The sequence below is a fragment of the Idiotropiscis lumnitzeri genome, chromosome 15 (assembly GCF_059441095.1).
Source record: "Idiotropiscis lumnitzeri isolate Australia: NSW breed Sydney's pygmy pipehorse chromosome 15, RoL_Ilum_1.0, whole genome shotgun sequence".
Lineage (NCBI taxonomy): Eukaryota > Metazoa > Chordata > Actinopteri > Syngnathiformes > Syngnathidae > Idiotropiscis > Idiotropiscis lumnitzeri.
In genome coordinates, this window is record NC_142405.1 from 60,706 (window position 1) to 86,456 (window position 25,751).

Here is a 25,751-nt window from a genome sequence, read left to right on the forward strand (position 1 = left end):
ATGCATTACAATGGTGCGTCCAGAGTGACGACGTTTAATGACTAATGGAGTCAAGATTGGAGTATGTGCCAGACAGTTTTACAAGATCCGTACATTCTCAATGAAAGACAGTGCAGTTTGGGCGCAGAGGTTTTCCACCGTCACTACGATTTGCCAAGATGCTGATGCATTGTTCTCGCTGTGAGAGACGTCTCAACTAGGCGGCAACACGCCGGGCAAAGTGACAGGAAACAGGAAACAACACGGAAGCTCAGTGCAGTGCAGCGACCCACTCGGCATGGCAATCAAATCAAAAAATGAATGTGACTGATTACTTACCGTTTTTAATTTTTTTAAATATACCCTTGGTTCCATTTTCAATGTCATAGTTTTGATCTTAGCTTGACATTTACATGCAATAAATAAACAAGTGTCAACTTTGTTTTGTGTTCGATTAAAATAACTTCCTAGAAGAACAGCTCAAGTCATTCTTTGGACACCTGTGTGTGTGTGTGTGGGAGGGTGGGGGTGTAGAGAAAGAGAAAAAGACATTTCCAAGTGGAACAAATTGTTCATAAATATAATTTAGTATTTGGTTAACTTGATTGGTGTATTGAAAAAAATACTTCACCCTTTATTTGAGAAGGTGATAGTGTACAGCTCTGGAACTAAAATCTTTTTTATTTTGCCATCTTTGTAGAACAAAATGCTCAAAACGACAATGTTCATGTTTATGAAATAAAATGTTCCTTTGACTCAGACAAAAACTGTACATATGACAATGAAAATCACAGAAATAGATCATTTTGCAGTGGTCTCTTCATTCCTCCCAAAACTGTATCCAAGTCCCTTTTCATTTTTTCACTGCCAAATGAAAATGCCAAAAAAAAAAAAAAAAAAAAGATTAAAATGTCTTAGATGAACTCCAAGCCTTCGTATTTGACGTCACCGATTTTAGTCTCTGGTAGGAGAATACGCCCGTCCAGCGTGAACGCCACAATGTATGTGGCGATCTTCCCAGCGTCCTCCTCCGACTTGAGCGCCACGATGATCTGGTCGTCCGTGTTGGGCACGAACTTGAATGAGGAGAAGCCGTGGGTTAGCTTGAGTAGGCCCACCCGGCTCACCGTGACGTCGGTGAAGTCCGGCGAGCAGCTCAGCACCAGGTTGGTGCCCCGCCGCTCATCCGCCATCTCATCGTAGCGCTCTGTGCTGGCGCGGCGCGGCAGGAAGAACCAGCGCTGCAGTGTGTCGCTCCATGCCGCCGACTCGTGAATGAGGTAACCTGAGGGGGAGGAACGTAGCGGTGAGGCCGGGGCCGATTCACTCGTCAATGTCATAAGAGCGAGAGAGATGAGCTGGAGCAGTGCTACCTTGACTTATAACTATCTCGTTCCGTATCCACTCTTATCTCTATGATCAGCCCAATTCCAAATCAAGCGCTTTTCCTCATTGAAATGAAGGCAAGACATGAATCCTTTCCGGGCTCACAAAAGTACGACTGCGTTTGGAAAAAGAACACTGCTCACAACAGATGATTTTAACCAGAGATGGCTTTATGTGTCCCGTAATGTGTTTCTGACACAGATTTCAAAAAGATCTTTACTTTTATACTGGCACTATTTGCAGTTTTTGGGTTTTAAGTTTGACCTTTAAAAGCTTGAGCAAAATGCATTTTACTAGGCGCTGTAATTTATAGCTAAGACGTACAACGCAAAATAAATAAATTCCACCAGCTGCTGAACCCAACCCTGATTCAACAAAACCAAAAATGTGGCCAAACTTGAACTGCATAATTATAGGTTTTTATTAAGGGAAAATATTCTAGAGCATCATCAATATGATCAAAAACATTACAAAAATGTTAGTTGGTAATTTTTTTTTTTGGGTGAAGGTGCAATGCCAATTTTTAAATTAATCGAACTTATTTAATTATTCATTGATTCCAATGAGGGGAATCACTTTTTTTCCACCAAATAGTAAAGACAGTTATTGTATATAACTGACAGTAAAAAAACAACTTTATTTTAGTATATTTCCTTATGTTTTACTTTTACCTAAGTGCAGAAGTCCAATCAGAACCTCTACTTGAAAAAGTATTTCTACTTCTATTCAAGCAGGAAGTATAAGTACTTTTGCAACCTCTGACCTGGGGGTTGAATTCCTGCGGCCACCTTGAGCGACTTGTACATGGGGACCCAGTTCTTGTGATCCACATCGCCATGGAAGCCGACCACCTTCACCCACTCCGGGTTGTCATTGACGAACTCGCCCGATGTGGTAGTCCACTCCTTCCCCAGACCGCCTACATATAGGTGCTCATCCTTAACCGCCAACCACTCGGCTTTGAAACCTACAATTGGACGTTGCAAGAAAGACAAAACAATGAAAAGGCGATGCAGTAACATTTTTGTCCATTCTCTGACATGTTCCAGACCAAATCAGTAATCAAATTGTAGATGTACTGTCAATTTTAAATAATGTCCTGCTTTTAAATAAAGGCTTAGTAAAATGTTTAATACGACTTATCAACTGATTTAAGATTAAGCAGTCATTAAACTAATCGCTAGCTGCAGCCCAACCTGTCCAAATGCTCAGGTATTAAATAATTAATAGATTTGTTTTCAAGCTATTTCAACACTATTCATCAGCCACACAACTTAAGGGGCAGACACTTTAGAATCTGCTAACCCAAAACAACCCAATTAAACCTATCTTTATTGAACCAACAACACATCGTAACATAAAACAAAGAGAATGATATTCCAACATTGCTCCAGCACAATTCTGCAAAAATTAGACGAATGAGTCTTCATAATTCTACTCTGTTGTAACGTTAAAATGACAAAGTATTGTAAAATATTCAAATGGTCTGTCCGTAATTAATGAATTAATTTCTGTTAGTGTTTTAGGACAAAAAAAATAAAACTTCATTAATTTGAATTTTTTTTTAAATAAGTCAGCCAATTAATTATCTGAGTTTTTTTCCTGCCAAATATTGGAATCAGCCAGGGTCTCAAAATAGCCTCATTGTTTGTGTCCTATTAATAATAATAGACAATATCGCGTCAGACTGATTGGTGGAAAATGACAAAATTGACCATATTTGGACATGTACATTTCTGCCAAACAGCGACGAAACAGAGACAGCCAATCACTCGCGCGCATTGCTGGTCATCTGGTCAAGAGACAACCTTTGGCCACGTTGCCATCGCCATCGGGTAAGATGACCCAGGGCACGGCCTTGCCGCCGTCGATGTGGTACACGACGCCCGTCCTGTCGTCGACGGTGTACAGCTTCCCGTTGAACACCAGCAGCTCTGACAGCTCCATGCCACGCCCCTTCTCAGCGAGGTGACTCTGCAGCACCGTCTTCTCTGCATCCCACTCCACCGACACCCTGTCGCCGCTCGGCGACACCAGCAGGTAGCCGCGCCACAAGTAGCTGAACCACGTCAGCGTCTTCTCCACACGAGAGTTTGTGTCCAGGTCGGCGATGACAGCTATACGGTAGCGCGTGCCCTGAGGCGTGCGCTCGGCCGGGCTGAGCGGGTAAGTGCCATTGTAGCCGGCGGCGGCACGCGGCGTGTCGTCGCGTGCCGCCGTCCTCCAGCTCTCGGAGGTGTAGGCGTGGGGGTGCAGGCCGGCGCTCAAGTGCATCAAGAGCAGCAGGAACACGGCCAGCGAGACAGCTGCCAACACGATGGGCCGCCACTTGAGGCGGAAGCGAGGGTCCGTGGCGTTGGCCATGGTCGCCAGCATTGGGAGACCCCCGACCGAGATGCGCAGACCACCGTTCATGGGCTCATTTTGCTCCAGCCGAGCGTAGGCTGCCGATGCAGTCATAGGGGACGGAGGCCCGGAGTGACCTGGAGAAAAACAAAAGTCCAAGTAGGAGTCAGGTAACCGGTTTGCTTCACCAATGTTTTGGTTTGCCTAAAATGAATCCTTGAACCGAGGTTCTGCCGAAGTTGGATTGCCGATTTGGTTTTGTTCAAATGGTGAATGCCTAAAAGCTTATCAAGGATCATTGTTAAATATGTTTGTGTGGTTTTAAGTTTTGACAAAATGGACATTGTATCTGAGAGGAAGCTCTTATTTTCCACATCTTTAAGAGAAAACAAAATATTTGCTCATTTATTTATTAATTTATATTTCTGTGAATGTGGAAACACGACCAGTTAAAACACTTGCTGGGAAAAAAATCTTTTTAAAAGCTATTTGATGTCAAGCTATATGAAAAAAATCTCAAAAGTGAAAATAAAAAAAAATAAAAAAAACAGGCAGACGTCATCATTTGAATAATTTTAATGGCCCACACGTCCAAAATGAGAACAGTGGAATTATGCGGTCAAGCTTAAAGGCTTCTCTCTAATCGTGCAGACAGCGACCACGAGGACGTCACTGCGCCAATACAGGCACAGTTTGCGGTTTTGTTTGCGCGCAACCCACAAACGTTGTTTTGAAAATGTGTTGGCAGTTTCACTCAGAGTCAGAAGATGTCGCTAAGGCTCATATCGGTAAGGACAACACAGTTTGGAATTCCTTCTGGCCAATTCCAGTCGGCGTTTTACTTTGCCTAACAAAAAAAAAGAATGCGACAGCGACAACAATGGATATCATACCTGCTAAAACAAACGGACCTAGAAGACTAGATGCATTTGAAATCGACCAGGAAGGTGGCGTCAAAGGTGCTATGCACGTGTGTAGGCTCCTCTACACAAACCCACACACACAAAGCTGCCAAGCTTATTTGCTTCGCAGCATCAACAGGTTGTGCTGCGGATTGTCTCCTCCGTGGTGACAAATAAATTAGCCTTGAAGAACATCTGAACATCATCGCAGCATGTGACATCACGGACCAATCTCGAGAAAGAATGCGCGCTGGCTCCTACGCATGGCAACAATTTCTGACGTGACTGCGGCGTGTGTTCCAGACACGTCACAGACGTGACACAATGTGTCAGTTGTTGACCGTGCTGACGCGGGAGTATAAAGCGGCCTTTAGAGTACAGCAGGTATAACAGTAGTGTACACACAGAACTCGTGCAACGATCAGATGTTAATTAGAAGTTAAACAATGCTTTGACTTTGGAGGTTCACTCACAGTCAACATTGACAGTGTTGACCTATTTGAAGCGGCGTATTGCACAAACAAGCACAACAGTCATCTCATCTTCATCAGGTCTATACTACCTTCTCCACGGATAATAGTCAAGTTCAAGTCATATTCATTTATTGGCATCGGAAATGCCGTACAATTTTCTTCTAGTAGGTGTAAAAAAAATAAAATCACACCCGAGAGTTTAGAGGTAATGCATACATCAGCATGAAAGACAAGCTCATCAAGAAGTACGAGATCAACTAGCACGGGACTTCAACTTACGCATTCAAACTTTGACAAGCCCAAAATAAACACAAACCTGTCGTGACATATTTCCTCCATCAGCTTGTTACGAAAAAGTCACAGAAAATGCAAAAACAAAAAAGGGGAGAGTAACACTCACTGAACTGAAGTCAGGCACAAAAAGCGAACATCACATGGCTTGAACTTCAAACGTGTTCAAATTTACAAAATGTATTTTAACTTTCACAAGAACAGAACAACACGCTACAAAATAACCACTGGAAGCCCAAAACAAAATGCGGCATCTTAACGGAAGATGCGGCCTGGAGCAAAATGCTCATTTTTTTTTTTTTTTTTTTTACGATTTTAGAAGGACATTGAACTATTCGAACGCTCAAGTGCCAATAGAAGTGAGCCGTTTGTATTATTGGGATCATTACGATTCTTCTCCTAGAAGCTCAATTTGCCAAAATTTTGCCAATCAATGTTATTTCCTACTGACGCCACAAATCGGCACCATAGCACTATTTTCCCAACTAGACGAGGAAAAGGCCTGACAAAATTAAGCTCCTCTTCTGACGTCAACATAGTTCCTGAAGACAGTGACGAACAACTTAGTATATTTAATGAAAATCAATGAAATCGCAAAAACTATAATTTTGGGAAAAAAACGTTTAGAATAAGCCTGGCACCAAATATTTTTTTAATTTTGGGTTTGGCCTGAACGCAAAATTGTTAGAATGCTCTGAGGTTAGGCTATCCCCCAAAACATGTGAAATGGCAAATTTGCAGACGCTGAACCACAAATACAAATATTGTTAGGCCAAACCAAAAACAAGAACACTTTTCAAATCTGTTGCGGACAAATTTTACCGCTGACTTCATCTGCTTCCAAGTGTCCCTCCTCCCAAACATCACTCAAACCCCCCCAAAGAAAACCAACCACTTTGAAAGTTGCCATCATATGTGAAGGCAAACACGCTTCCAATCTCGAGTTTTCTACGTGGATCAGTATGCGGGGGGGCTGTCTGGCAGCCTCCACATGTTGCAGTAAAAGAGCCTTTGACGACATGGAATGGGGGTGGAGGGTACAGCGGCCCATTACAGCCCCCGTGAAAAGTGCCTCTGTGCAGGGCCAAAGGGGCTTACCTGGCCGTCGCCTCCGAACGGAGCGCCGCTCAGCCGGCATGGAGTTCTCCTGCGAGTGCCACGCTGTTGACCTTTTACTACTCTTAAAGGATTACAGCCCGGTCCAAAGGTGCGGGGGAGGAGGGAGTAGGAGCAAACTTTGCACTACTTGCACATCATCATTAACCTGCACGTGTGAATGGACGAACCCTCCGAGTCGTATTACAACAATGCAAAAGGAGCAGAATGACATTCAACACCGATATGTTGAAGTACACCAGTACTTTAAAACCACTTTTTAGGAACTGCCTCGTTTCAGATGTGCTCTTAGTTCGGCCTACGATGGAACTGGATTTTAATCTTCTAAGTGATGGTGGTACTTGGCCAGCCAAATGCTTGTTTGATAGAACCACTGACTTCAAGCGGGGCTGTGATCAAGCTTTTTCAGAGCTTGCTGATAACGGTTGTGATCATTTACAGCAGGGAAACATGGAAAACAGGCAGGACGGTGACTCCGGAGAACCACAGTTGGACATGCGTGGTGTACAGAGAAAGCAAAGTGGCATTGTATCCAAAACAAGATTTGATCATTGTTATCCCCCTCCCACCTTTTGGTATTTGCTCCTTTCTTTTGATACCATTGTCGCACCATTTTGCATCAACTTCCACAGAGTTTTTTTGTTTTATATTTGCTGATAAGAGGAAAGAAAGTGCAAGTGTGTTATAGCTTCTATGCGTAATATGTATGTTAATTAAAAAGTGGTTGTGTTAGTGTACACTTGCTACTCCCAGGTAGACAATGTACATTAAGTGAAAAGTGGAAGTGGCGAAAATTCAGATATACTTAACGTGCTCAGTAATGATTGAACGAATTGACCTTCCCGTTCCTTGTATTAAGGGCTCGTCTTGAGGGCAACATAGATAGAGCACAGCTGCAACGATTAGCTCATTTATTGAAGAGACAGCCATTTTGATAAGCAATTACATCGAGCCGATTGAGTTAAATTTGTCTTTCAAATGAAAATACTCTCTCGTTTCTGTAGTCCCTTCATGAGTGCAGACTGGCTCAAGATTTGTATTGAATTGAAATTTTATTACTTGTCAAAAGTCACCATGATATCCAGAAGTAAGCCAGTTTCTCAATTTAGAGGTTGTGGGTTTGATCACCGACCATGTCGAAGTATCCTTGAGCAAGATGCTGAACCCTCAGTTGCCCCTGATGGGATGTTTTACAGCTGCAGCTGTTGTAAAATGCTCTATACAAATAAAGGTGGATTGTATTATCAGTCAGTCGATGCGACAGCGGTTGTGCAGCGCTTAGATGAGGGCCTTAATAAGTGGACAGGCGAAAGACCAAGACCATATAAGTGGCGTCATTTTGCGAATACTTGAACATAATTGATCCACATTCATTGCAACTGTAAAATTCTTTTTGCGTTACTAGAATTTTCAATTTGAGAGCAGATTACTTCTTGAGAAAAGGTTAAGTGGTTCGGGCCCGGGATGAAATTCATTGGCACTAAAAGAGTTGTGAAAATGTGTAAATAGGTCACCCGGTGGTCCAAACAAACGCAAGTTTAACTTCAGTCAGCGAAAGTTGACGAGAACACAGACGCTCACGTCAAAATGAGGCATCGGGGATGTTAGCGATGCTAAAGGCAAACGAGGCTAATAAAAGTGTCGTTTGGCATTTCCGCCCAAAACTCACCACACACTCACACCGTCAGCTCTCCGTCCACCAGCGCTCGGATCTCGGGATTCATTTGTTAGCCGTATACTTTCCACCTTCTAGCCGAAGACCCTAACTCACTGCCAGTTTTTCAATTACTTCCTGGTCTAGACTGATGACGTCATATACGTTGCCAGGACAGTAACCGGATAAGCTGCCTTCAGTTGCACTCGGAAATTGCACATTACCGTTGGCGTTTCATAAAAAAACAATCCGCGGTGTATCAAAAAAACGAAAAAAATGACTCAAACGCGGAAAAAAACTACATAGATTTTTCATGATTTCCATTTGAAAAGTGAAACAAACTATGCACAGATTTGAACAGTTTGGTGAAATGAAAAATCTATCAAATGTATTTTTCTGGTGTATTTGAAAAACAAATAAGATGAGTCACTTCTCCGTTTTTTGATTGCCAACTGAGAATGGAAATAGAAAATAACCCAGACGTGGCCAGGTTTGCCATTTCAGTTTCTAATTGAACCTAAATTTACGTTTGAAAAGCTGGTTGGGGGGTGCAGGATTGTTTTACTGGTAGATTTAAAAACAGCCAATCTTTTCAATGTTCTATTGCCAACTGAAAATACGACAATCCTTCAATTCATTATTTACCAAAGAGTGACCGTATCATTAAGCACCTTGCAGATCTGCAGTCCTCCGCCGCACATTGAGACAATCACGTGTTAAATATTTGCCCAAGGAGCAGACGCCTGCACAGAATCCTGTTGGATGAGCACGTGAATGAATAAGAACCCAATATGTTAGGAATAAACTTGTTTTTTAATTTCATTTGGCACTGTGGAAGGCACTCGAGTTTGTTCTCTCCAGTGCAAAATAAAGAGGCAAAACCGGCGTAAAGAAGCAAAAAAGATAGTCATGTGATAAGTGACATGTCAATCATGTGATTGTCCTGTGCCTGACAAGATGAACTGCTGTCATTAAATGGTGGCTGACGTGCAGTAAAAAAAAATGGAGTACACAAACCCAAATAACGCATATAAATTGCTACCTTAAAGCTGTGTTTACCAACCCTAATGCGCCAGGGCAATCATCTACTTTCACTTAATTGGTATGAAAATAATTATCAATTTAAAATAATGTTTATCCATCTACGCTAGGAACATATGCTAACAGGCGGAAACAGTAACTGCTCTCCCAGAATGCAAAAAGTGCAATTTGGTATCAACCTGTTGCCATACATGCCACAGAATACAGAAGCTGCAAAAACCACAAGGTTAGTAATTTCAGAAAGATGCCAAACGAGAGCAGCAAAGAACTACAATACTACAATACTTTGTATAAATAAAGGTCCCAAACTCGCCTCAATATAGTTCCTTGGCTCAAAGAAGCCACAAGGTATCACCAAAGTTGCACTGACTGCTTTGTCTTGAGCACAAAAAAAGATTTTCCGTTTTTCACAAATCGATGCTTTTGGTCTGTTGCCCATAGGTTTTGTTATTTCTATGCAATTTAGAGCTTGAGGACAAATCTATTAACTCCCTTGAATGCCTCAACTATCTGGGTAGTTACTCGGCAGTAGTAGTGCGACATTATGTTTACCTCAAGATTGAAAGTGTTGTGTGAGTGTTTTTCTGTGCATATGTTGCCAAAAAAAAAAAATCAATCAAACCAAAAAAAGTCCAAGTGTTTTTCAGACCAGAAAATGTGAAAATAATGAGGCGTGAGTATGCCCTTTTTGTTAAAAACAAAAATAGTGCAGACAGAAGAGGACAGCTATGAAAGTTCATTGCATATAGACTCATTCTCACCTATGACACTCAAGTCCACGGCACTAAAACCGAACGAAAAAAAAGTTTGGGAAGATGTAACCAGTTGTTATAAATTAGCCAATTAGATGGCGTGTTGACATTAGTGCGCATTGGGATATGTATATACGATGCAATGTGCCTGCGTGCAATTAAAGTTTGGAAACTTTAAAGCCAAAAAAAAAATACAACAAAAAAAAAAAAACAACAAAAAAACTCCACACTCTAAACCAAAGATTTTACATTAAAATAATATTAAAATATCATATCTAGAATGAATCATGTACAGTGCACATATAAGCCATTATTTAGTGATTTAAAAAAAAAGTACAGTAGTTTTTTTTTTATGGGGACATCCTTGTGTGTGATATTTCCATACCTTTGTTATGAAACTGGGCACTGAGGGTGACACATTGTACTTCAAGTGGTTTTGATACAAAGACAAGAAAGCAGTGGGGTCCTCCTTTTCCCTCCCAGAGTAGTGACTAATTAAAAAACATAATTCAACACAAGAAAGTGTGCATGGCCTACCAAGAGAAAAGAGGAGGAAGCAATGTGACAATTTGGCAAATATGAATGCCCTCCACCACTTCTGTTGGACTTTGGGATTGTCAGTCTTTCAGTAAGTTGGTGGTTGGTACTCTCCAGGAGTCTCCTGGTTTGGGGAAAACGGTGACTGCTGGTAGCTGGTGGGGCCGCTGCTGTCGGTGGCGTAGGGAGCCGGAGGGTACGAGGGGTCCACGGCGGGATCCGTGTACTGATGGTTCAAGTCGCTCAGGCCTTGGCGATAGCGCTCGTAGGCAAAGTAGGATAGCAGAGCCTGAAGACACAAAGTAAAGTGGTCACGCTTGTATTAAAATGGCAGCCCAAGCGCTCTTATTTTGGAGGCTGGCCAATGAGAGACTCACCCAGGTCAGGATGGAAAAGAAAGAGAACGCCACCACGGCGCGAGCGGCGTCAGCTGGCACAGCAGAGCTGGTGGTCCAAGACCACTGGTTGGCCAGGACGCAGAAGCAGATGAACCATAGGAACGTCCAAACCGCTGCAATGTCGCAATAGTCCAAATCCATTAAAAACAAAACAAAAAAAAAGTAGAACTGGAACTGGAACTTAGGCCATCTTAGCTGCCAAATCAATGGCCGAGGAGTTCAGTGTGGCAGTGGTTTATCAGTTAGAACTACTGGTATGCAACAGTGCAGAATTGCAGGAAACTCAACATTTTCTTCTTTGATTGATTTCACTCTTGATATGTTGTCATGTACAACAGAGAGCACAGTGTTTTCACATTCTCCAAAAACTGTTCAATTTAAAACGAACTCTCACCTGAGAAGGCCAAGTCCCCAATGATGATGTACTTCCTCTCTTTGGCATTACTGATCTGCGGAAAGTAAGCGTCCAGCACCAGGAAGGCCATGCACGCCAGGAAGGCCAGCACGCCAATTCCCACCCCGTAGCTGCACGCGCTGTCCCTCTGGTTGAACATGCATGTGGGCTCCCGCTCAGAAGAGTTATTGACGTAGCCCTCCGCCGTAATGGTGGCGAACACCACGATGGCAAAAAGCTAACAGAGAAAGCAAATCTTAATATAAAAATACTGAATACTGAGGGTCCTCAGGAAATTTAATCTGGACAAGAAGCTGCTGCTGGCCTCCTACCACTCATCCATCGAGAGCCTGCTGACCTACTGTGTCTCCACCTGGTACAGCAGCTGCACTGAGGCAGACAGAGTGAAGCTTCAGAGGACAGTCAAAACGGCACTGAGGATAATTGGCTGTCCTCTACCCTCCCTATCGGACATCTACACCACCTGGTGCCTCAGCAGAGCTCTCAATATCATTAGAGACAATACTCACCCAAGCTCACACCTGTTCGACCCATTGCCCTCTGGCAGGCGCTACAGGTGCATCAAAACAAAGACTAACAGACTGAAAAACAGTTTCTTCCCGAGAGCCATCCCCATGCTGAACTCTCACACACAACTACCCTTACCTTGGAGAACAGCAACATAATGTTTTTTTATTTATCCAATTCTGTATTTATTTTCTATTTAATTGTTTAATCTTTAATTAATCTATCTATCTAATATATATATATATTTTTTTTTTTTTTTTTTTTTAAATTGCTGTATTGGGCTGGAGCACTCTCATCTCGTTGCACACGTGACAAGGGGCATTCTGATTCCGATTGTAATAATAGGACAAAATATGTAATTTCATACAATATTACTATGATTTAAATCATAACTGTACAAGAAACAAGTGCCTAATTACAAGAAAAAGGTTAGCACCTCAAGAGTGGAAAAAATATTCTATTTTTAGGAACAGTTTTGATGTTATAAGAAAAAGAGTTGTAAGAATAAAGTCAGAATGTTAAGGGAAAAAGTTTTAATGCGTTACGAGGTAGCAATTTTAAATAAAATTCATGTTACAAGAAGAAAATTATGATGCTTAGAGAATTCTTTTTTTACAATAATAAAGTTGAAATATTACCAGAAAAACGACATACTAAGGAGTTAGAATTATATTTATTGTCATTGTACTCAGTGTGGAACGAGATTAGAGAGCGCCTCACTCCAGTGCAATACAACAATAATTTATATTCACACATACACCTACACCCCTTCACACCCACACACACCCCCACACGCGCGCACCCCCGCAAACACACGCCCACGCACACCCACGCACACGCACACGCAATGTACAACGTGTATGCTAGAAAACAAATCAGGTAACTACTACACACATGAATGTATTAAAATACAATACTGTTGCTCTGATGACCAGATAAAAAAAAATTAACACTCATTTGCATAAAGAAGTATCACTTTCGGATTTGGGTTAAAATAGCATTGAAAAGCATGACAGATGCTGCCTGCAACCAAAACCAAATAAAATTCTTGACGTGGCACAGCACAAGACATGCTAACCAATGGCAGCTTTAGCAACACTCTTGTCATTGTTTTAAACGTACATTTAGCCTTAATTTATTTTAATTAATGATCATGTGTGTTTAACAGCGAGCCATGCTAACTAAAGCTAACATTAAAACCAACTAAACACTAAACGAACGAACGCTTTGGAAAGTTTCCTCACTCACCCAACTCAGACATCGCAGAATCGTTTGAGGCGTTTTCACAAAAGCCTCCAAGTCGAACGCGCCACCGGCCAGCGGGGCTCCATAAGCGTTGCTTTGCATTTCTTTTCTCCCTTTTTGAAATTACTAGCAATTTTGACAAAAAACAAGTGGCAAAACTAAGCCGGAAAAGCTTTCTGTCTGAGACGTTTAAACTGCTTCCTGAAAACTTTGGAAGCCCGCCCCTTGCTTTGAGACGTTCAACGATCGTCGGAAACACGAGGCTTTAAAGTGGATAAATGAACGGACAGACAGAGACAGACATTCGGACAGGCGGATCGATAGCTTGATAGATAGGGTCTTCTCCCTTTGTTAATAAAGTGTCTTTCTAAAATAATAATAATATTGATAATAATAATAATATTGATAATAATAATAATAATAATAATAATAATAATAATAAAAGCACAGCTGACGCTCACTTCAAGTCAGCGTGTCTAATATTGATTTATTTTTAACTTTTGTTTATTAGATACCTCAAATTTGTAGCAATTTGGCCTCACAGAAGAGAAAAAAACAAAACTAAAGAAAAACGTTGGAAAAAAGTCGCAGTGGCTTACTAGTGACGTCATCATATTGTCCAATCACAGCGCAAAGCGCCAAGTTCTTCTCAGGCGTCAACAACATGGCGGAAAGAGACACTGTAGTTACGTTTAAGAAGGTAAACGCTCTCTTGTCTTTTTTTGCTTTACGTGTTACGTGTTTATTTATTATTATTTTTTTAACTTGTTAATAGTATGTGAGACTATGAACTACGATCATCTCGGCATACTGTGAGAGTAAAAAACGCGTTTTTCTTTACTGTTATTCGACACCACTGTTATTATAGAACATTTTAACGCTAAGAAATGTTGTCAAAAGAGACGTAGGTGTATTCGTACCTTCGCCGAGTAACGTAGAAATAGACAGAAATAATAGATTTAATTGGTTTCTCATCTTATGTGTTAGTTGTAGCTGCAGATCACCGAATGAGCGCTAAATGATCATAGCTTCAGACAGAGTCCGGTAGCTAAGGGCGTTTTAGACCACACGAGGGCGCCATAACTACCTACATGTCCAGTTGACATTTATCTCACATACTGTGATCTAAAAGATAATCCAAAACTTTGTTTACGTACGGGCTGCATATTGCCCCACTTAAAAAATGAAAATATGGCTTCTTCACCCACAGGAGACAGTGGGCAAACTTTTGTCCAGCTTCTTCAAGGAGGACAAAAGCAGATGTAAGTTACAAGGGATGGGCAATTATCCAGTTTGTGATTAATTAGTTTATTTATCAGGACGGTTTTTCAAAATAGAGTTTTAGCATGATGGGCCAGGTACTCCGGTTTCCTTAATGGGACACTCTAAATTGGCCCTGGGTGTGAGTGTGATGTCTGATCACGAGTGGTTGTCCGTCTTTGTGTGACCTGCGATTGGCTGGCAACCAGTTCAGGGTATATGTCTGTATACGTAAAGATGCATGTGCATGTATATATGTCTATGTATATGTAGGGATGGGACAATAATTCAGTATCACTATGTATCGCGATAGTCACATGATCAATGTCAATAGAAAATGACTTTAATGAAATGTTGGATAGAAAAAAAATAAGAATGCATACCACGACTGCAGCATTGAGCGTGTTGTAGGCAGCGCGCTGCAGCCTCCAAACATGAAGAGTGATTGAAACCAACGAAGAAGAAACCGCTAATATACGTGTGTGTGTGCGTGTGCGTGTGTGTGTGTGTGTATATATATATATATATATATATATATATATATATATATATATATATATATATATATATATATATATATACGCACAAACACACACACTTGTGTGTGCGTGAGTGTGTGCGAGTGTATTGGTAAGTGTTGTGATTCCTCAGCTCACCTTTTCCCTTTAATCTCTTGTGTGGCAGTAAGCATAGGGGCCACTCTACTCATGACAGAGATGCTGAAAATATTTGTCCAAGGTAAAGGTTCCCATTATTCTGCTATAACTATTTAAGATTTGAAGATGATGTTGATATATTCGTCTTATTGCGGTTGTCAGAGGCAGCCGTGCGCTCTCAGAAACAAGCTGAATGCGAGGACTGCGACCGAGTGGACATCGAGCACTTTGAAAAGATCCTGCCTCAGCTGGTGTGTATCGATAAACATTTCACACTCATTGGCCATACCATTGGGTGCACTTTCATATTCTTATCCAGACATATTTAAAAAAACAAAACAAAAAAAATGTTACAAGAGTAAACTTGTAGTCTTACAAAAATGTAAAAAATAAACTAGGAATCTTATGACAATAATGTTGGAATATGACAAAGAAAAAGTATTATTATTATTATTATTTTTTTTAGATTCGTAGTTAGACACATAGCAACGCACTAACAACGAAAATGCTTATGTTCGCCAATTGCCGGTATTCTTGGGGAATGACGTCATTTACCGAACAACGAGTCGCCAGTCGCCATTGTACTGCATTGTTGATTTTCGGTGAGCGACTTACCTGAAATTGTTGTTGCGTTATTCGGCAAAATGCCTCGATACTGTGTGCCGTGCCAACGCATTGTTTGAATTCTGGCAAGCATTTGTTTGAGTGGCCAAAGCAATTATTATTTGTATCACGTGTAATTACTTTACTTGTGACAAAAAAACATTTAAATCGCCATTCTTTTCAAATGTGATTTCTCAATTAATCGATAGGATATCCAGTGGATATCTCGATTCTAAAAATGTCTTACAGTTGAAGGCCGACATAAATTAAGTAGTATTTGAACACTCTGCCTTTGTCTTTCTTTTTTTTTTAGCTGCTGGACTTCTAGCTGCCAGAAGATGGTGCCAGACTGTTTTACGACTGGTACTTGTTTCTTTTTTTTTTTTTTTCCTTTCCATTTCTGTCAGTTCCAACACCTCTTCCAAAAGGGCCATTAAACATCTCGTCCCTGCCTTGTTTTTGTTTTGAGCCGTGTGCGTGTTGCGGGGGGGGGGGAAACAAGGCACAGCGCCCCACCACCTGTGCAACAACAGGTGCTCCCAGCATGCTCGGCGGGCACACCGCATCAAAGCCTCCCGCAGCAGTTGGAAGCAATTAGAGTAATAAGGAGAGCAGCCAGTCTCTTAGATGATGACAAGTGCCAGGAACAAGAGAGAAAAAAAAAGGAAGAGAAGTACCCCCCCTGGCCTCTTTGAAGTTCCCGTTTGCTTTCCTGTGATGTTTAGTTAGAGGTGGAGGGAAGGCCAAAGGGGAGCTCTGGCACTGGGGGGGAAAGTTGAACGTGTGTGCGTGTTGGCCAAACACGGCCCGAGAGACCACACGCATAGACATTCTGTTTGAAGGGAAACATAACAAAACACAGCGGAATACGCTCCAAAGAGGTGCAGGATGTCATTGTGAAGGTAAATAAACCCGAAACAAAAAAAGAGTGAGAGAGGCGCTGCTCCAAGTGGAAGTTGTTAATGGTTTTTCCTTCATTGTGAGTCAGTGCAACACCTCACGCTATTTATTTGTGTGACTCACAATCTGGAAGGCCATCTGGAAGCGAGTGGGGTGGGTGGGGGGTTGTGGGGTGGACTAAAACATGGAATTCCACATACCGCCTTATTTCTGTATTCACGTTCTCCCCACACACATGGCCAAATTTTCCTTCAATAATTTGTCGGGTTAATAATGGCTGACGCTCTCAGTGAGGCGGCGAGGCTCGCGATGCTCCAAAGTGGGCCGGCCCGCTCGTTCTAGTGACGAGTGGCCACTTTTACAAACGTGCTGCTGCTTCGTTACTGTAGCCAGTGATTCCCAATCACTGTGCCACTGCACGTTCGTGTGCGATGGTGTTCATCTATCGATGCGTGTCGTACAACATTTCAATGCACCTCCAATAAATGGCAGAAGGTGCCGTTAAGAAAACACGTCAAGTAAAATGATATATTTGCATCCATCCATCACCTGTATGTCTTCTCACTAGAGTCGCGGGGGGGTGCTGGAGCCTATCCCAGCTGTCTTCAGGCAGTAGGCGGGGGACACCCTGAACTGGTTGCCAGCCAATTGCAGGGCACACAGAGACGAACAACCATCCGCGTTCACACTCATACCTAGGGGCAATTTAGAGTGTTCAATCGACCTGCCACGCATGTTTTTGGGATGTGGGAGGAAACCAGAGTACCCGGAGGAAACCCACGCAGGCACGGGGAGAAGATGCAAACTCCAAACAGGAAGGCCGGAGCCGGGATCGAACCCGCGACCGCTGCTGTCATTGTGAGGCCATCGTGCTAACCAGTTGGGCCACCGTGCCAATTGGCTCCAACTCACGCATAACTCCGATATAGAGAATGGATGGATGTGTGATTGAAAGGGATGCCAGCCATGCCAGCAGATATTCCAATCAACAACTCATTGCGCCGGTGCTTTACATGTCTCGGTGAGAACAAATGACATGTGAAGGCGGGAACCTCTTCTTAAACATGCGAAAGCAGTTAGGACAAGCGAGCGAGGGAGAGTGAGTGAGTGAGGCGTGGCGCCCAGTCATGACGTCAAGGTTCTCTTGATGGCGACATTAAAGGCGAGGTAGTGTCCACAGACAGACGCTTTCTTGGAGAGAGCATGAGTTGATGAGAGTTGATTGCTGGCGGCTCTCTTTGGACCACACTGCTTCTGCACGGACACCGTACTTACTAACATTTAACCAACACACCATAAAGATTTGATCCTTTGCTCGCCGCTTGTGCAGCTCCATGCTTGATATGAAATAGAAGGACCACATTATATTATGGAAAATGGCTCGTATGCCAATCATAGGATATCTGGGGTGGCTGATGAACATTCCAGGTGATAACACACATTCTGGGCATATAAACTCTGCTACCATAAAAAAAGGGGGGGGAACTCATATAATAAAAAAAGAATAATTTTAAATCTATCTGTACGGCTCGGTACCTAATAGTCTGGCCACAGACTGGTGGTTGTTGAACAATGTCCACGTGTTTGGCTCGCTCGTCCTAAATGATCATTTGTGGTGATATAATGATGTAATTATGACCTCGAGTTCAGCATGCTGACTTTTTTGATCATGTGTGATACAGTTGGGATAGAATACCTGTATTATTTTTTCTTTTGTGTGATCGTGAATCTGAATGGCTGTTAGTTCAGGTGTGCCCTGCAGCTGGCTGGCAACCCCGCCTGCTGGGAGAGCTGGGATCGGCACCAGCACACCCGTGACCCTTCTTAGGAGAAGCGGTTCAGAAAATGGCTGGATGGATGATTTTTAATTCATTATTATTTATTTTTGTATGCGGGAGTCCACTGTTGTCGATGCGCTGTTTTTGAGCAGGTTCTAAATTGCCACAAGATGGCGCCAAAGTGGGGTCAAAGTGAAAAGTAGCGCTTTTGCGTCACCCTGAACTGGTTGCCAGGCAATCGCAGGGCACACAAAGACGAACAACCACTTGCGCTCTCGCCGAGGCCCAATTTAGAGTGTCCCATGAACCAACCATGCATGTTTTTGCAATGTGGGAGGCAAACGGAAAACCCAGAGAAAAGCCACGCAGACATGGGGAGAACATGCAAACTCCACACAAGAAGGCGGACGTGCTAACCAATCAACCACATGCTGCTCTGATCCCCAAACAGTTACATATTTCAAACTCACCTTATAACATTTCCATTAAAAGGTATACAGTATATGTCTTACTGATCCTGATTTTGAAAATTGCACCACAAGTGCACATGTACGCACACATGCAGCAAAGTTTCTCCCTTACTTCCACTAACAACCTAAAGTTAGCTCCTCAGACATCAAACCATCCTCTTCTTTTCTTTCGGGGGTGATTACCCCACCCAGCACAGAAATAGTCTTAACTGATGCCAGGAAAAGTCAAGTCCTTAAATCTGGAGGGATCCAGTTTAAAGATGAGCACATTTATTAAACATGCGTGCTCACCTTTTAACTGCGGTGGAGCTCTCCAGATTTCAAGAGCTTTGGTTCTGTCGAGATGTAAAATTTGACACCGATTACTACTTTACTTTTAGTTAGGGCTTTCACGCGTCTTAGGGCATTATAGAAAGTGCAAAATATGCAAATCTGTGAGTTTTTTTTTCCAACTAATAAAAATGCAAACGATATCAGAACTAGTCTACTGCAAATAGGTGGGGGGTTTACTGTGTCAAAATAATCATCAGAAAGAATAATCAACACGTGTCCCACGCAACCATCACTTCAACCAGTGTTTCCGTTTACATGGACACGTATTCAGATTCAAAACCGATTGAAATAACAATGCTTCACTCCCCATTCCGAATACTCGGACCCGATCAAACCCATTCCGATGTGTGTGCGTGCGTTTGTGTGTACGTGCGTGCATTAGCACTGGAGAGCCAAGAGCCCCCCCCCCCCCCCCCCTCGCGGGCATGCCGCTGTTTAATGGGGCGCATTCCACAATTGTCGCCTGGGAGATCGCGTGTGTGGAGAGAATGCACATCCAGCGGCTGTGACACTCAGGGGGACGCCACCCAGAGGTACCCGGGGCCCCTCCAAGGGGTCCTGAGCTAGCTGATCAGCTTCTCATCACCGCTAACTGCTTGTGGCGCTTGGCTGTTAGTCGGATGCTGGAGATGGTGTGCCGCTGAGCCGGCTTTGCTCGCCGCAGGGGGCGGAAAAGGATTCTTCCGGAACCGGCGAGGCAGATGATTGGGTCAGGGACCTCGACATGCCGCTAGAATAGGGGACAGTGACGCGAGAGGCTTGTACAATTAGGCCTCGGAGTAGAGTTATTTCTGGAGCCATAGTCGTTTCCCACCCACCCCTCGGAGTGGTGGCACAATAACACAGTAATCTCCTTACATAACCACGCAAACTCCAAAAAATAAGACTGCTAAAAATATCAGGCGTGTGTGTCTAGGTGGCTTAAAATTTGGGGCCAAATGCACCAGAGGGGTCAGTGGTGTGCTCTATTTTTAGGCCTCATGTCACAAGCGGCAGTCTCAATAAAACAAGGAACCTCGCAAGATGGAGGAGGAGCCGTGCACCTGAACGCCACGATGAGGTTTGGAAAGGGGTCAGTCACGACCATTAGCCGGTAAATGCGTGAAGCCGTCACAGACAACAACTTTATGCATACCAATATTTGGAACTAATGGAAGCAATAATCCAAGTAAACATAGGTCCGATTAACGTATGTCTAAAAGATTGTCCAGAGCGATTTTCATGCGACCCTTTCCTGGCTTAGAGTGCAAGGGATGATCGGCACCTGAATACGCCGCTTAATTCATTCAACCCAAATCTCTGCTGATAACGTTCAGAAACATTTGAAATTGTGAATATTGAACAGAATTTTTAGTTCCCAGCCTTTTCCAAAACGCTTGGGAGTTAAAATCACTCTTGACCAACCTTACACCAAGCAGGTGTCGCTCATGATAATATTATAAGACTCCCAACAACTTTGCCTTTTCTGTCTTTCAGCCGATTGTCGCGGTGTGTGAATGCCGCTTTAGTGACGTTCATGTAAATGCTGTGCTTGAAAATCACACACCCGTCCGTGTTCACCGGATCTAGACGGTGCCTCACTAGGTGCTGTTGTTTTGGTGAGCGACAGAACTGAAATGGTCCCAGCACTTAACGCACGTCCGCGTGAAAAAACGCATCCGCATCAAAGAACTGAATCAATTACACGACAGCCGAAGTAACTAAGAAACCAACCTACTTATTTACCAGCCAACCGAACAACCAACCATCTGGTTAATAGTTAATAACTGACCATCCAAAACATCCAATTGACTAACTTGCTTAATGTAACTCATTAAATACGACCAACCAGTTGATCAACAAAGCAACGGACGGACCGCCCAACCAACTGAACAACCAACCGGCTGTGCCATCCCTTGTGCGAGCGCTTAAACATACTTTCTTCATGAAGATCATTCCAAACAAGTCCACTACAATATACAGATGATTATTTTTTAGAATCCAAAGTTACCAATTGAGTTTATTGACGACAATGGCTGGTCGGAGTGTTACGTCTTGCTTCATCTTGGAGTTAGAAGGGCAAAGAAATGAGTGTTCCTTCTTCACAACATGTTGACTGTCTGTCCTCACAATGGTCAAGAAGGGCGGCCGGTGGTGGCAGGGGGTCGTCACCGGAACTCTAAATTTGTCAACAGGACAGTTTTCCTACAGGAGAGTTCAGGATGGAAGGGTGCAGAGGTCAGGATGCAGTGTTGGTCCTTGTCTTTGAACTGCTCCGTCTGCTGCGTTACGACTTTTTGCCCGCACGTTTTGGTTGAAGTCCAAATTTGACTGCTTTGGTTGAGTCATGTTGAATTGAGCTGGGTCTTTAGCGACGACGCAGCTCAGGCCAGCTCGTCATACTTCCTTTGCTCATTGAAAATGCTCACACGCAGACTAACAGGTCAACTTGATTAACAATTTGATTTTGTATTTTTTCTTCTTCTCTTCTCATCTTCTTCATCCTGTTTTGGAGTCGAATGTCCGTTCTTCTGCTCCATCCCGCGTGTTTATAATGTGCGCACGTTAATCACGAGCATGTACGCGCATGTATTTATTTGCTGGTGTGCAGTCAGGACTGGAAGCCGCACGCTCTGCACATGCTGAAATGGCTCGGGCTGTGGAAGCAAGACAACACGTTGCACACGTGGATGAGAAGCGGCGTCAAGAGCGTGCAAACGGGAATGAGGTGTGGAGGCACGCCACGGCAACGGTGGGTTTCCGCAGACGCGACAGCTCGTCTCAACACAGCTGCTTTCAGGCTGGGGATAACCGAGATATTTTGAAGTGCCAGACCACGCTTGGCCTGCCACTGAGGCCACTTCATGAGTTTTACAACACACTAAATGCAACTCAACTACTATTTTTTTTATTTTTATTCTTTGGTGATTTTTATTTTTTTTTTTACCATGCAAAGACAATGTATGAAGTAAACTTGACCAACCGTATTTTGAGTAATAAATCTATTCTAAGAACACTCACATTATTTATTTATTTTTAAAAAAATTTTTTTAGATTCCTTGAGCCATAGCTATGCCCTAACAACAAAAATTGTTTGGCAATCACCAGTATTCTTCGGGAATGACGTCATTTCCAGAACGACGAGTTGCCAGTCGGCATTGTACTCCATTGTTGAATGTCCGATGAGCTGCTTAACTGACATCGTTTTTGCATTATTTGGCAAAATGCCTCGACGCGGTGTGCCGTGCCGACGCATTGTTCGCATTCTGGGAAGCATCTGTTTGAGCGGCCAAAACCAAAAAATGGGGCACGTTAATGGACTAATTTCATTCTGGCAACGAGAGGGAATTTCCAGGCAGTGTCGACAAGTGCTCTTTGCCACAAGCACTTCGAAAATGTCTTTTTTCTTAAGCGTTTTGCTTATGATAAAGTGTTCACAAAAAGGTACGAGTGATTGCAATCCATTTAAAAAACAGGTGGTGTGTTGCATGTATGTTTGACATTTTGCTTTGTGAGTCAATTTCAGACTGGCTTAATACACTTTCTGAGTTGAGCTCTGCCATAGTCTTTGTATGACGTTACACTTCCGGGTTTGGCAGAATCTCACTTTGGCAAAATTATCCCAGCTGTCTTCAGGCAGTAGGCAGGGTACACCCTGAACTGGTTGCCAGCCAATTGCAGGGAACACAGAGCCGAACAACCACCCACGCTCACACTCATACTCATACCTAGGGGCAATTTAGAGTGTCCAATCAACCTGCCATGCATGTTTTTGGAATGTGGGAGGAAACCTGAGTACCCGGAGAAAAGCCACGCAGGCAAGGGGAGAACATGCATACTCAACACAGGAAGGCCGGAGCCGGAATCAAATCCACAACCTCCGTATTGTGAGGCCATCGTGCTAACCAGCTGGGCCACCGTGCCGTCCTTTGTCAAATATACCAAATGAATAATATTTTTTCATCCTTCATAAATATGTATAATTTCTTTACTAGTGACACAACACAATTTAAATTGGCATTTCCTGAACTTAATTGACACTTCAAGGTATTCAAGTCCCACAACAGTATTTGCTGTCATGCACAATGGTTCGAACTACACCAAAAATGAACCGTGACCTCCAAATCATAGCACTTTTTTTCAGGGGTCTTCCCACTGTAATCAGAACAGGGAGTAGCCACAAATCGGCATCAGCGGCACAATGACGCACCGAACAAACCAGAAAAAAGAAGTCATGACAGCTGTGAGCCTCCGAGTGGGCTTGATGCTTCACACAGAGTTGTCCACCTCCAAAGCCTGTCGCACTTACTTTGATACTTCATTCAGCCCTTCCTTCCAAATTGTCTAACCCCCCGCTGTCGTCACAACCCATTAAATCCAGCTGATGGAAGCTCTTTTGTCCGCGGCACCCGGGCAACAACATCAAAGAAAAAAGCAAGGAAAAAAATAGCAGAAAAGGCAGAGAGAAAAGGACGAGAGATGCTCGACTGCTGCTGATGTGAACAGCCGGACATCCATCATCATTTAGGCAAGGGGTCGTCAATCCTGTTCCTCGAGGTCCGATGTCCTGTCTGCCTGTCCAGATGATTTGCAAGGTCTGCAGAAGCTGGATGATCCTGATCATTTCAGGTGTGTTGCAGCAGGGAGAGATGGAAAACTGAACAGGATTGAAGACCTCCGATTTAGTCATAGGTGACCCAAGTGCATGCATCTGTACTTTTATTTAAGTAAAGAAGCATGCTTGTGTTAAGAAAGACACAGTACTCATTTAATGATGTAAAAGTATCAAACAAAGTACAGTGTGTATAGAGAAAAGGAATATTTTAAATATGAATACTGGCATGATCCGTTTTGTTGAGTTAAGTTTTTGACTTTAGTTTCAGAATTAGAAATCTCTTTATTGTCATTGTACTCAAGTGTGCAACGAGATTAGTTTTGCTTTGTGTTCATGTGTCTTCTGTCTCATCATGCTTATTGTGCCCACCTGTGTTCGTTTACCCGCTCCCGAGTGTTGACCAATCAGCTCCCTCCTACCCTTCATGTCTTGTTCAGGTGCTCCTGGTTGTCTCGTTAATTAGTTGGTATTTAGTCCCTGTTTGCTTTCGGTTCATTGTCCACGTCCGTTGTCCTGCTGCATGGCTCCTGTTGTGTGTTCTAGTGCCTTTTGTCGCATGCTACGTCCAAGTCCCTTTTCTAGGATCTGTTTTGATATTTGCTTTCTACTTTGGCCTTTTTGTATATCCGAGTTCCTTGTTTAAAATTCACATTTGTGTTTAAGCACCTGATAGTTATGTCCAATTGGTTTTGGATTGTGAGGGTCTCCCCTGCAAAACTTCCTGACAAACTCTGATTTAGTGAATACACAAAAAGGTGGTGCTTTGTCTCACGACAAACTATGTCGCCACATTGGACTTTGTATGTGGTTCTCTTTGTGGCTCATCATGAAAGGCCATTTTGGGGACAGTGAGCGCATTTCTCACTCCCCCATCGGGGAGCTTGATGGATTGCGGACATGCTTTTTTAGACTCTTTGATCTCGCTGAATGCCCTTGAAGCACCGATATGCTAACAAGCGAGATCAATCCTCCACCTACTGGAGTCTTTGATCTCGACACCCCCGAGCACACTCCCTCCCGAACCCTCGTTGAGATTCTGCCTTCGCCACCGCCAAGTAGCTAATGTACAATTAACATTAATCTCTGTTGTAATGTTCGGGGTAACTTTGGAAGCTAACTTGTGTTGTTGCACAATGAAACCACAGAAACGACGACATCCTTGAGTCTGTTTACTCCATAAACAAACTCTCAAACTCCAAAACGTCTTGGGTGAAAGGCGCGGGTAGCCAATTTCCTAAAAATCTCCCCTTGAAATAATAAACTTGACTTCATCTCCATTCTTTGCCAGGAGCACATCTAACAAATGGATTTTGGATGGAGATGAGACTCTGAGAACAAGGGTGAGACTGCTGACGAAGTATGATGAGAAAGAGGGGAAAGGGACATAGTGAGTGTAATGGGAACATCACAAAGATTTAAAAAAAACAAAAACTTGTAAAAGCCTAAATCTGGATGCCGTTTTCTATTTGGTATCAACAGCCCAACAACTATATTGCGAATATTGTAGAGATGACACGGGCCAGCAGGACGCTTCTGAAGGTTTTAGGCAGATTACAATGAGATGCTATGACACAGATGCTGAGATTTTATTGTATGAAAAATCCAACATCTACGTCGTATTTTTACTGGAAGCAAGAGAAGACTGTTGGGAAGCGGCATGGAGTAGGACTGGTGAGCACGTCCTCCTCACAGTGCAGAAGAGATCGGGGTTCAAATCCGGGCTCCCGGGCTGTGTGGAGTTTGCATGTTCTCCTCGTGCCTGTGTGGCTTTTCTCCGGGTGCTTCGGTTTCCTCCCACATTCCAAAGACATGCTTGGTTGATTGAACCCTCCAAATTGTTCGAAGGTGTGGTTGTGAGTGTGAATGGTTGTTTTTGTGTGCCCAGTGATTGGCAAGCGACCATTTCTGGGTGCCCCCTGCCTACTGCCAGAAAACTGTGACCCTCGTGAGGAGAAGCGTGTCGGCTGTCCAAACAAATCAAGTGCTTTGAACTCATCTGTGTGTTTGGAGCTGTTCAGACTGAGATGAGATGCATCCTGTCCACATGCGATATGAAAGTATCCCCCAAATGTGGTTTCGATGCACCTTGCAAAAATTCTATTTCATGTGCTTTGT

General features: G+C 43.1%; 3 protein-coding genes across 3 annotated transcripts; 1 reads left to right on the plus strand and 2 right to left on the minus strand.

The window, feature by feature from the left end:
* Positions 1-538: 538 nt before the first annotated feature.
* On the minus strand, positions 539-8,327 carry cant1a (calcium activated nucleotidase 1a). The gene is made up of 4 exons (XM_088317954.1): positions 8,163-8,327; positions 3,174-3,848; positions 2,129-2,332; positions 539-1,264 (listed from the first exon to the last, which is right to left on the minus strand). Exons 2-4 carry the CDS (start codon positions 3,823-3,825, stop codon positions 894-896), a joined length of 1,227 nt encoding a protein of 408 aa, XP_088174080.1. The 5' UTR covers positions 3,826-3,848; positions 8,163-8,327; the 3' UTR covers positions 539-893.
* A 614-nt stretch (positions 8,328-8,941) lies between these two features.
* Positions 8,942-13,269, minus strand: syngr2a (synaptogyrin 2a). The gene is made up of 4 exons (XM_088317816.1): positions 13,046-13,269; positions 11,270-11,507; positions 10,855-10,988; positions 8,942-10,766 (listed from the first exon to the last, which is right to left on the minus strand). Exons 1-4 carry the CDS (start codon positions 13,142-13,144, stop codon positions 10,566-10,568), a joined length of 672 nt encoding a protein of 223 aa, XP_088173942.1. The 5' UTR covers positions 13,145-13,269; the 3' UTR covers positions 8,942-10,565.
* A 398-nt stretch (positions 13,270-13,667) lies between these two features.
* Positions 13,668-16,012, plus strand: cenpx (centromere protein X). Its single transcript, XM_088317653.1, has 5 exons — positions 13,668-13,742; positions 14,253-14,304; positions 14,987-15,040; positions 15,121-15,209; positions 15,875-16,012. The coding sequence occupies exons 1-5, from the start codon at positions 13,707-13,709 to the stop codon at positions 15,887-15,889; spliced, it is 246 nt and encodes an 81-aa protein (XP_088173779.1). The 5' UTR covers positions 13,668-13,706; the 3' UTR covers positions 15,890-16,012.
* Positions 16,013-25,751: the final 9,739 nt, after the last annotated feature.